Source organism: Erinaceus europaeus, chromosome 4 (genome assembly GCF_950295315.1).
Source record: "Erinaceus europaeus chromosome 4, mEriEur2.1, whole genome shotgun sequence".
Taxonomy (NCBI): Eukaryota; Metazoa; Chordata; class Mammalia; order Eulipotyphla; family Erinaceidae; genus Erinaceus; species Erinaceus europaeus.
The window spans coordinates 56,135,813-56,146,658 of record NC_080165.1 but is presented as its reverse complement, the minus strand read 5'-3'; the positions used below and the strand labels follow the sequence as shown (position 1 = coordinate 56,146,658).

Below are 10,846 nucleotides of genomic sequence, written 5' to 3'. Positions count from 1 at the left end.
AGTTCAGTCACCAACTCTGAATCCTTAGGGATAATCCTGGAGGCAAAAAAAGGAAAAAAAAGAAAGAAAGAAAGAAAAGAAAAGCAAGTACAGAAGCTAGACTTCCCATCTTATGCACCCCATGAGAAATTTTTGTCCATACTCCCAGAAGGATAAATAATAGGGAAACTTCCAAAGGAAAAGATAGGATATGGAACTCTGGTGTTGAGAAATGTATGGAATTGTTCCACTCTTATCCTACAATCTTGTTAATCATTATTAAATTACTACTAATAAAAAAGAAAAAAAAGTTTCTCAGGAGTTTGAATAAAGACTGCAAAAGAAGCAGGGGATTTCCCAATCTTTTCTAGACCTCTTGGTAAAAAGTCTGTAACTGGCAACAGAAGTGTCATCACAGGATATTTTTCTAATTGGTTAGAACCTGATCTGCAGGGTTTAGTTTGGGTATCTTTAGATTTCTTTCTCAGTTTTGTCTTCACCACTGCTCTATAACTTGGATCAGCAACTGCTGAAACCATCTTGAAAAGGCAATGATCCCATACCAAGCTTTGATTCTGGCTTTCCTTGTCCTGGCCATTTCAAAGAGTTCCTGTGGAGGTGATGACATTATGGGTGAGTGCATAGTTGATGGGCATAAGGACTGGAATTGAGAAATTGAATTGAAGGAGGACAAAAAGAGAAATATTAGTATTCAAAACGGCAGAGACTCCTTAAGGTATTCTTAATGTTACACAGATCTAAAAAATCATAGTCATTCTTCCTCCAAGAACTCAGAATCCTTCTTTCTTTGCTGCCACAGAATTTACTGAGAATATTGCTATTGCTATATTTCTTCTACTGGAACCAATGAATCCAGCCTGGAAAACTTTGTGGCATCAATTCATGACTTCCTTAAAGAGAGGTGTTTCTTTTTAAAAGATATTTTTAAAACATTTATTTATTTTAGATAGAGAGAAATTGAGAGAGAAGGTGGAAATAGGAAGAGAAACACCTGCAAGACTGTTTCCCCACCTGAGAATTTCCCATCTGCAGGTGGGGACCAGGTGCTTGAACCTGGAGGCTTGGACACTATATTGTGTGTGTTCACCACCCAGATGTTTCACCACCCGTCCCCAAGAGGGATGCTGACATCAGTGAATACTTTATTATAATTTCATGAACTATTGTTCATAAATATTCCTCAACAAATTTTGAAACATTTTGTGTATTTCTTCTGTTGATTATCTTGAGGGTAAATAGTTTCATGGATTATGTATACAATATAAATATACAGAAGGGTGGCTTTTTCATCATCTCAGGCTACATTATTCTCCATAATGGGAATGAACACAGGTAGGAAGTAGGTAAGTTCAGATAAGTGCTTTTAGTTAAGTCATTTTACTAAGTGATACTCACTTAATTTGTTACTTATATATATCATCTCACCAAAAATCAAATAAAAAAGATAGACAGATGTAATTTAAAAAATACATAAAGTGTCAATGATCATTCTTTTAGCTTATTACTACTGCAAATGTAGATTTATTTTTAAAAAAATAAATGCTTTTGTTTTAATATAGATAACTTCGTGATTAGCAACTTGATGAATTGAATTAAGTTATATTATTCTTAGATTGTCTGTTTAGAATATCTATTCTTAACCTACCTAAGGAACTCCTATAAAAAGAAGAATGGATAAGATAAATGAATTATTTGATACTCTTTAACTGTGTTGGTTACATCTTTCCACCCTTTACACATTCTTTTATTTTTCTTTCCTTCTAAGATCTACTATTGACCTTTTTCTCCATTAATTTGTAGATAGAGTGGGTTTGTAAAAATGTAAAAAAACCATAATTGTTCAAAGAAGAAGTGAAGTAGAGTTACTCTCTTTAGGAATTTTATTGACCACTGATGCTCCTGTTCTACTTTGTCTGGCTATAGAAGTTTAATATTTTGGACATTTCAAAATTGTTCAAGAGTTGGGGAGGAAAGGGTGCTTTGTTTGTTTGAGAGCCAGAGTCTCATGCCAGAGTAACTTCACTTTTCTGGGTTACTTTTTCATTCAGATAAAGAGACAATGACTGAGAGGGGAAGAGATACCATAGTATCAGAGCTTCCTTCATTGTCATAACATCTCCCATGCGGTGTTGGGGTCTGAACCTGGGGTATCATTATGGAAGTGCAGGCAAATTACTTGTTATCTTTCCAGCTCACATTTCCAAATTTCTTTTCAACAGGTTCTACCTATCCATTAAGCATAATAGATACAGTGTCCAGGGTCTGAGATATTTTTATAATCCAATAAAAATGTTTTGATTTATTTTAAAATTAGAGGAAAAGATAAGCTTTTAGTGTTGAGTAGGATGTTTTCATTTTTAACATTTATTTTTATACAACTGCTCAGCTCTGGTTAATGGGTGATTGAACCTGAGATTTTGAATCCTCAGGCATGAAAGTCATTTTGAATAACCATTATGCTATCTACCCCCCAATATATTCTTTATTATTATTATTATTATTTACTTTTTATTTATAAAAAAGAAACACTGACCAAAAAAAAAAAAACATAGGATAAGAGGGGTACAGCTCCACACAATTCCCACCACCAGAACTCCTTATCATATCCTCTCTCCTGATAGCTTTCCTATTCATTTTTATTATTTTATTTTTTTACTACTTTAAAAAATTTATTTATTAAAAGGAAAAACTGACAAAAAAAACATAGGATAAGGGGGCACAACTCCACACAATCCTCACCATCAGAACTCACCCCCCCCCCCCGATAGCTTTCCTATTCTTTATTCCCCTGAGAGTATGGACCCAGAGTCATTATGAGATACAGAAGGTAGAAGGTCTGGCTTCTGTAATTGCTTCCTTGCTGAACATGGGTGCTGACAAGTTGATCCATACTCCCAACCTGTACCTCTCTTTCCCTAATGGGGCAGGGCTCTGGGGAGGTGGGACTCCAGGACACACTGGTGGGTTGTCTGCCCAGGAAAGTCTGGTTGGGATGCTGACCGTGATGTTAGCATCCATGATGATGTTAGCATCTGGAAACCGGTGGATGAAAGAAGAGTTAACATATAAGTCCAAACAACTTGTTGACTAATCATAAACCTAAAGACTGGAATAGTTCAGATGAAGAATTGGGGGGTGGGTCTCAGTTTTATATAGTTAGTGGGCCTATTTAGTTATATTCAAAAGGCCCATGATTATAATAGTTTTTCCTCCCTCTAGGAGAATGGACCAGGGACATTTTGGGGTACAGAAAGTGGAAGGTCTGGCTTCTGTAGTTACTTCCCTGCTGAACTTGGGCATTGACAGGTCAATCCATACTCCCAGCCTGTCTCTTTCCCTAGTGGAGCAGGGATCTGGGGAAGTGGGGCTCCAGGACACATTAGTGGGGTCATTTACCCTGGTAAATCTGGTTGGCATCATGGTAGCATCTGGAACCTGGTGGCCAAAAGAAGAGTTAACATATAAAGCCAAACAAATTGTTGACTAATCATGAACCTAAAGGCTGAAATAGTGCAAATGAAGGTTTGAGGGTCTCTGTTTTGTAGATAGTTAGTAGGCTTATTTTAGTTATATACCAAAGAGCCCATGACTTTACTAGTTTTTTTTTTTTTTTTTCTGAGCCTGACATCTGATATGTAGGTGGATCCAAGTTATTGTCTGGGGAGATTATGTCATGGCTGGAAAAAGGACCAGAAATCTGGATCAGGGAAGAGGGTAGGTCCAAAATATGGGAAAGGTGTATAAATATTATTGACTGTAACCCCCAGAGATTTGATCTGATCTGGGGCTCATATTTAGTTTAGGAGACTATATGACCTCTGCATCCCTGTAGATCTGAATTCACATTCTGTGGTCATGAGTAGGAACATTCCAAGCTGTCCCAGTTTCAAAACCCATCTTCCTCAGGTGGAACATAGAGTATGTTGTCCAGCCTCCCTTCAGAGGATGGGACATTCTCTGCCATTGTTGATCCATGTTGAGGGCAAGGTCCTATGCGGGATTACAAAGGGGTGATAGAGATGACCGGTAACAATGGAGAGAGGGATTTATTTGAGGTTTAGGCCCATCATGTCTGTTTGGGAATCTCAGGACTCCCTGACTAGGGCCCCAGCTGATGAGGTGGCTTATAGTGACTAAAAAGTCGTCCTTAAAGTATGACAGTCTCTTCACCTTATTCAGCTATTGCAGTCCTTATTTTGATAAGGTTAGCTTTGGAGTGAGTGAGGGAAGTACAATATGAAATAAGTGAGGAGGGTATCTAAATCTAAGTAGATACTATTTTTACAAACTTTATGGTATCTTTTTAGGTTTTTCTACTTGCTTGCTGCACATATTGACTCACTGCAGACTATTGTGCACTTTTACCCTAATTTATGGTTTCATATGAACATATGCCCTATCTCATGAGACCTGCTCTATATCTGGGTTTTGGGACTTTGTTAGGAAGAGAACTACCTGGAATGGAATTACAGAATACTATGAAAGGAAAGGTCTCACCTGAGTAATGAGGCTGAGGGGTTGACATTCCATGCCTGACGTCTCCGAACACAGTCTGAAGTGAAGCATGCTGAGGTGGTACTCGTTGCATTGACTAGGATGGGGTTGGTGGATGCAAGATCATTTGGTCTGAATTGAGAGAAGCATGAAGGAAAGTGAGCCCCACCCTAGAGGTTCCAGGACTGGGGGAAATATAGTTTCTATAGAGGAAGCGGAGGTTCCTGCTGTCTTAGGGTTTAAGAAGGCAATAGATAGTTATTGCTATAACCAAATTATTTGGGTTAACTTTGTAAAGTCCCATTATTAGGATTTGCTATATCATACACAACATCACCATAATTTATGTGCTGTGGCATTATTTATATATAGCTGTGTCTTATAGAGTAATGTCACTGGTTGCTTCTGTTCTCACTGGTCTAAGCTTTTAGGAGAGTCAACATTTCAAAGATTTAGCCTATGGTCTATGCATTAACAAGTTTGAGACATTCAATTAAGTTTTACCCTCTCATATTAATTAAATAGTAATTTATATGACGACAAGTTAATAGAAGTGTACAGAAACACCATTTCCACCACCAAAAGACTGTGTTCCATCCCATCCCCCACCCCTGAATATCTGCCCTCACCCAGAGATTTTTACTTTGGTGCCCTATTCCAAACTCAGCCAGATCCTGCTTTAGTTTCCCTTTCTGTTCTTCTTTCTCAACTTATGTTTATGAGTGGGATCATTCCATACTCGTCTTTGTCTTTCTGACTTAGGTCACTTAATATAATTCTCTCTAGCTCCATCTAAGATAGGTCAGAGAAGGTTGTTTCTTAATAGCTGTGTAGTAAATGTTTTCATTTTTAATACAACCTGGATTATATTTGTTTTATGTGAATATGACTGAAATGTATCTTTTATGATTTTTTAAATTAAGGAATCCACAAATATCACAGTGGTGAGGACTTACAGGTGATAATGCAACTTTGGTCACCTCTGCTCCCATCTTTTATATGATTCTACCACCTCTGTGTCTGCCATTATTCTCTTATATCTCTGTGATCCTGAGAATATTAACTGATAGTCTGTACTCTTCTTGAAATTTTTTTTCTCAATTTTATCTTATCTATAAAATGTATGTATTTGTATATATATTTATACAACTTTTGTTATTTGAGATATTTCTCCAATGATTTCCTCCATAATATTCAAGTCAACATTATAACAAAACTGAAACATCTGATATAGTAAATATCTAGTAATTATTTAAATGTGTAATGAATTTATTAATAAATCTCATTTCAATACATTTTTTAAATACACAGAAAATTAAGTTTTAGGGGTTCCAAGAAGAAAAGACATGATGTCTGCCTCCTAGAAAATGCTACAACTAGTGATGTAAACATGGCATAGGAAAACAAAAGGACATTTATTGAGTAGATAGTGGTCCAACTGAGGCTAAAACTATAAAAATGAGTTAGCTCTCTCTGGTCTAGCAGTGTGACATTCTTCATCAATAGATGATAGCCTAAGATAAGTACTAAATTAAAAAATTAACTGTGTGCATTTGTATTTGAGAAGAAAGTCAAGAAGATTCATTATAAGGATAAGGGATTTCTTTTGAGTGACCAACCAAGGTGGGTATTCTGGGTGGAGAAAAGCACAATATGGTGAGAAATTGGAGTGTAAGACACTGGGGTGTTGGAGGTAAATATGTGATTAGTATGTTTAAGGGGGAATTTGACTAAAAGGTTTATAAGTAGGGCTAGGTGGTGGAAAATCTGATTGAGCACACACATTATAGTGCACACGAACCTGGGTTCAAGCCCCTGGTTCCCATCTGCACTTAATTAATTTATTAAAATAAATAAAGTTTATTTTAGTAACAGAAGAGAAACAGGGGTGGGGGAGAGAGAGAAAGTTGAAGAGAGCTTTATGAACAGCGAAGTTGTGCTGCAGGTATCTCTCTTCCTCCTTCCCTCTCAATTTCTCTCTGTCTTTATCTGAAATAAATAAGTATGCATTTTAAAACAGTTTATAGCTAATCGGAAACATCAAGAATTAACTTAATATATTTGGGAAATCCTAAAAAGATAACTTCTTTTTTTTCAGGAATAAAACAGACTCCTGTAAAGAGCAAGGAGCATGAAAGGGCAATACGGTTTGGTTGATTGACAGATGAGGTATTTCTAGGGTATAATATTGTAATACTGTCAATAGCTTCATCACAGAACTCACCATTCTGAACTATTTTTGCTCCTTTACTTGTTGGGCTCTCCCAATATTCTATAAGTTCCTGCAGTGCTGACTGGTGTTTCTTGTCTTCCTCAATGTCTTGTTAATGCTCAGTAAGCAAGGAAGAGGAAGTAATAACAGTATTCTGACAGAGTTGTCCAAATAGGGTCATGTGGGTGGAATCATATTATACTGGCTGCCATTCTACTTTGACATCCTTGGGTTAGTATATTTTCCACTTGAGAAAAAGAGCCAGAGTTTACATTGAGTCTTCAAAAATATAAGTATTCAGTAGAAAGAGAAAATAAGATCAAAGAATAGAATAGTTCAAAGAAAATAAGATCAAAGAATAGAATAGTTCAGTATATAATAAAAATTTCATTTTAATTTATTCTTTAAAATTTATTTTAATGACAGAAGAGAGACTAGAGTGGGGTGGGGGGAGAGTCTAGAGCACTATTCAGCTCTGGCTTATTGTGGGGCTAGGGATTAAAACCGAGACCTCAGAGCCTCTTGCATGAAAGTCTTTTGCATAGCTATTATGCTATCCATTTTAGTTGCATAAAGAATGTAATCTGTTTTTCCCTCGTGTTTTTTTTCCCACTTTTTTAGTTGAAGTAGTGTTATACTACTAAAATGCTGTGTATTTTACACAAACCATTTCACTTCTCTTTAAGTTGTATATAGCCACAGAACCACTACTGTTAACAAAATAGAAATTGTAGAAGCACTGTTTAATATATATATGTATATATTTAATATTATTGTGGTCCTTATACTTTTTACTTATACTCTGTAGTAGTTAAAGAAAACAGCTTTAAAACCATAAAGTCTGAGGAATTGGAAGATGTCTTACCTGGACAAGCACACACTTCACTATATGAAGGAATCTGGGGGTGAGCCCCCAGCCACCTGCAGGGGAAGTACCTGCAGGGGAAGATTTCACAAGTGGTGGAGCAGTTCTGTAGTGTCTCTACTTCTCTCTCTCTCTCTCTCTCTTTCTCTCTCTCTCTCTCTCTCTCTCTCACACACACACACACACACACACTCTCTCTCTGTCTAAGCAATAAAATAAAATAAAAATAAGGGTTTGCCAAAGCAGTGAAATTGTGCTGGTGTGGAAACCCAATAGTAACCTTGGTGATAAAATAAGAAATGAAAAAGAAGATCCAATGTACTTTTTCTGTGTTTATAAATAAACAATAGGAAGAACTTCCTATGTAGAAAATGTTGTGCTCTGAGGCATTCAGAGAAGAAAATAATCATAACAAAATGTTAACTACCAATGAGATAAGCAAAAGAGAAAATGGACAAATCAGAGAGAAATAATTCAGATCTCAGGGGAAGAAAGATAGAGTCATTATAGTTATTTTTTCCCCTTTCCTATCACTAAAACATTTATTATGAGTCTACTATGCACTAAGTTCTAGGTACTCATGAGTAGCAGACAATAAGAGTCTCTCATTGTAGAGCACATATAGTAGTAAAAAGACAGACTAGAATCTAGCTACTTTTTTAACAACGAGGGCAGAGAAACATATGTAAGTTTGTCTCAAGACTATGCCAAAGATGAAGTCCACAGTGTTTGAAATTCAGTTTCTTATGTCATTTGGTATAATCAGTTCTTTTTTCTCCCTCTGCTTTCCACCTTTCTTACCCATCAGCTGATCACATTGCCTCCTATGGTGCAGAATTCTATCAATCTTATGGTTCTTCTGGACAGTATACCTTTGAATTTGATGGAGATGAGGAATTCTATGTGGATTTGGAGAAGAAGGAGACTGTCTGGCGGCTGCCTGGGCTTAGCACATTTGGAGGTTTTGACCCACAGGGTGCACTGTCAAACATAGCTACATCAAAATATAACTTGGAAATCATGATTAAACGCTCCAACTCTACTGCTGCCACCAATAGTATGTATCCAGCCTATCAAATTTTGTTGAACTTGTTCCTTCATACTAGGCTTATTCCATACTTCTTCAGTGACAGAGTCACTATTCTATAAAGTTCTTTCCTTCAGAAGTTCTCAGATCTCTTAGAACTGCTTACCCTCTCCCACATCAAAGTGTATATTTCTGTGTAACATAAGTTTTTTACTTTTGTAATACAATCCTTGAATCCTTTAAAGTGAAGTCCCTACTTCTTGCCGTAATAAGAATGACTACAAAAAGAAGGATATGGAGCTAAAGTATAGGCAGTTTAATGGCATTTACAAAACAGAAGGAAAACATTTTTTTCATTGTCCAGTAGGGAAATGCTGATGGGACGTATCTGCCAGGATTCCTGGGCATAACTGTTTGCAATTTAAATCAGTTTTATTTCTTTACCATAGAGGTTCCTGAGGTGACTGTGTTTCCCAAGTCTCCGGTGACATTGGGTCAGCCCAATACCCTCATCTGTTTTGTGGATAACATCTTCCCTCCTGTGGTTAATATCACATGGCTCAGCAATGGACACCCAGTCAAAAAAGGTGTTTTTGAAACCAGCTTCCTCACCAAAAGTGATCATTCCTTCTTCAAGATTAGCTATTTCACTTTCAACCCTTCTGCTGATGATATTTATGACTGCAAAGTAGAGCACTGGGGCCTGGATGATCCACTTCTAAAACACTGGGGTATGCGTGAGTTCTAATTATTTTTGTATCCTCTTTCATATATCATATCAAAAACAGACAGAAGTTTAGGACATAACCCCTTATGACTCAGCTCTTGGTTCCCACTTCAAATATTTCAATGATGGAATTTACTCTCCATTTTAAAACTAGTGCTCAGAGCCTGTAGAAACAACATCAACATTCCCCTCCCATCCCACACATGTAGAGAAACCAAAACTCTGTAGTCTTATCCCTACAATTTCATTTACACAGAACCTGAGATTCCAACCCCCATGTCAGAGCTGACAGAGACCGTGGTCTGTGCACTTGGTTTAACTATGGGCCTCGTGGGCATCATGGTGGGCACTGTCTTCATCATACAAAGCCTGCGCTTGGGTGATGCCTCCAGACAGCAAGGGCCCTTATGAGATGCACCTTAAAAGTGAAGGTAAGGGTCATGGTTTGTCAATACTGGGAGACAAAGACACAATACTAGAAGAAAGAAAGTAGGGGCAGGCTGTGAATATAAACTTCCTTGAAAAGTAGAAGGTTGAGGATTTAACAGTGGCTAGAGGGAAACTGGGAAAGAGTATGATGATAGCACAGGTGTTGTTTGGGATCCATTAATCTCATGCCTTCTCTGTTTTAGGTACACTGCCCATCTGCAAGAGTGAATGTGCTTTGTGAAACCATTTTCTGACTCAGTTCATCACATTTATTATCTTCTCCAACATTCTTCTTACCTTTTCTCTGGGAATTAAGATGCTATGACCTGTGGGAATTAATATGGCCCTTGGAATTCTGCCTGACTCTTGATTTTTTATTTTTATTTTTATTTTTGGTTGTTCTTAGTTCTTGCCTACTTTGGGGATTCCTGTATATTCCATTTCATTTACCTAGTCTTCATGATTCAATATCTGATGCAGCATTTGAATGGAAACAATAAATACCACTTTTATTAAAAAATTGCCTGTTCTTTCTTTTACCATAAGAATCAGTAGGAACATGTCCCTTATGTTTCAGACACACTTAATGTAATTTTTCCAGATCATGTTTCATACCAAGATACAGGAAATGTCATAGATTGATAATATCTTTTTATCATAGCTGTGATTAATATTTCTCTTTATCTTGTTTTCCCACCCTTGAATACTCTCATCACTTTAATTCAGAAACTTGATAAAATCTGTATAAATCATTTCTCCTTGGTACAGATTTGCAATAACAGACATTTAAAGATAAGAACTATGTCTGCACTCAATACAGATTTAAAAAGTTAAGGTAGAGAAATGTTAGGAGAAAGAAAATTTGAATCTTAAGAGTCAAAATAGAAGTTTATTCTTCCAAATTTAAATTTATGAATAATTAATGATGGTCATAGAAGCCTTGCTATCTCCTCATCTTTGAGGAGATAAGAATTCTCTATGTAGGAAAAAAAAAGAAAGATTGGAAAGTATCATAAAAGAATAAATAGATGAGGTTTACAGTCAACAATATTTATACCCCTTTCCCATATTAGGGAGCTACTCTCTTCCCTG

At 36.6% G+C, this 10,846-nt stretch overlaps 1 protein-coding gene across 1 annotated transcript; it reads left to right on the top strand.

Annotated features, from left to right (window-relative positions):
- Positions 1–454: 454 nt before the first annotated feature.
- LOC103117369 (HLA class II histocompatibility antigen, DQ alpha 2 chain) lies at positions 455–10,274 on the top strand. Its single transcript, XM_007527409.2, has 5 exons — positions 455–612; positions 8,380–8,628; positions 9,048–9,329; positions 9,582–9,756; positions 9,958–10,274. The coding sequence occupies exons 1-4, from the start codon at positions 531–533 to the stop codon at positions 9,734–9,736; spliced, it is 768 nt and encodes a 255-aa protein (XP_007527471.1). The 5' UTR covers positions 455–530; the 3' UTR covers positions 9,737–9,756; positions 9,958–10,274.
- The last annotated feature ends 572 nt before the right edge of the window (positions 10,275–10,846 follow it).

What these genes read in the sequence shown, in the direction of transcription:
- LOC103117369 (XM_007527409.2), top strand. Translation starts at nt 531, where the DNA reads ATGATCCCATACCAAGCTTTGATTCTGGCTTTCCTTGTCCTGGCCATT. An exon ending in TGGAGGTGATGACATTATGG is followed by an intron (nt 613 to 8,379) that starts GTGAGTGCATAG and finishes CTTACCCATCAG; the next exon opens with CTGATCACATTGCCTCCTAT. An exon ending in CTCTACTGCTGCCACCAATA is followed by an intron (nt 8,629 to 9,047) that starts GTATGTATCCAG and finishes TCTTTACCATAG; the next exon opens with AGGTTCCTGAGGTGACTGTG.